At 66.8% G+C, this 1,203-nt stretch overlaps 1 protein-coding gene across 1 annotated transcript in view; it reads left to right on the top strand.

The window, feature by feature from the left end:
• The window catches only part of TP73 (tumor protein p73), a 76,523-nt gene that overhangs the window by 74,026 nt on the left and 1,294 nt on the right, over positions 1 to 1,203 (top strand). Inside the window, exons 7-8 of the mRNA XM_014546186.1 lie at positions 494 to 682; positions 1,107 to 1,200. Of these exons, the coding sequence (XP_014401672.1) occupies positions 494 to 682; positions 1,107 to 1,200 (283 nt within the window). The remainder of the gene's footprint in view (positions 1 to 493; positions 683 to 1,106; positions 1,201 to 1,203) is intronic.

Genomic DNA, 1,203 nt, shown 5'->3' on the forward strand with positions numbered 1-1,203 from the left:
CCCTGAGAGCTGAGACCGGGCTCTGCAGGTGGCAGGGGCCTGAGGGGAGAGCAGATGGGGCGGACGCAGGGAGAGCGGACCCCGCCAAGTGAGGGTCTGCCCCTGCAGCTCCGAGCTTGGATTCAGCCTGTGGATGATGCAGCTCCCGGGGGGGCAGGGAGGGCAGGCATTAGGACCCCCCCAGTCTAGGTCTGGCAGGCTGCATCACTGTCAACCACGGCAACACAAGTATCACGTGATCTGAACCATCCAGTTGGCGGATTAAGTCACCACGTGCTGGGCTAGGACTGGCCTTCCGTGAGGCGAGCTTTTCACTTTTGAGTCAAGAATGAGTCCCTTCTTCTAAAACCCCCTATTCGCTGAGTTCTTTGCCCCTGAATCCCGAGGGTGCTGAGCGCTGGGGAGGGGTGGAGAGAGGCGGGGTGAAGGCTCAGGGGCAGGGGAGGGGGCGTGGCTGTGTGGACAGAGGACACCTGCCCCCCGTCCTGGGAAGGAGGGAAGGAGGGCCTGAGGGTCCCGAGGCTCCCGGGCTCCTGGGCAGAGGCTGCCTCCCGTCGCAGGTGCGGGGCCGGGAGAACTTCGAGATCCTGATGAAGGTGAAGGAGAGCCTGGAGCTGATGGAGCTGGTGCCCCAGCAGGTGGTGGACTCCTACCGGCAGCAGCAGCAGCTCCTGCAGCGGCCGTAAGTGCCACCTCCGTGGGGGGGGGGGGGCGCTGCCGTGGCCAGACATCCCTCCCGAGCTGCGGCCTCTGCACAGGCAGCGAGGCCCTGCTTGGCGTCCCCTCCTCCAGGAAGCCTTCCCTGACTGCAGTGGCCACGGCCGGCACTGATTTCTCTCCCACCAAGGGGCACCCTAAATGCCTGCTGCCTGGAGGGTGAGGAGGGGGTGGTCAGAGCAGCGCCAACCCACCAACACCGAGGGCAACTCCAGTGGCAGGAGCCGCCCCACCTCCCGCCCCGTGGCCTGGGCCCGTGAGCAGGCACCTCGTCCTGGGCAGGCTGGTGTCTCTGACCCTCCCGCTCGGGGTCAGGGGTCAGGGTCCCCACCCCCCTGGGTCAAGCAGCGGCCTGAGCCCTGGCCCACACGGTTGTACTTTCCGAGCAGGAGCCACCTGCAGCCTCCCTCCTACGGGCCGGTCCTCTCGCCCGTGAACAAACCCCACGGGGGCGTCAGCAAGCTGCCCTCGGTCAACCAGCTGGTG

The sequence above is a fragment of the Myotis brandtii genome, unplaced genomic scaffold (assembly GCF_000412655.1).
Source record: "Myotis brandtii unplaced genomic scaffold, ASM41265v1 scaffold434, whole genome shotgun sequence".
In the NCBI taxonomy this organism is placed as follows: Eukaryota; Metazoa; Chordata; class Mammalia; order Chiroptera; family Vespertilionidae; genus Myotis; species Myotis brandtii.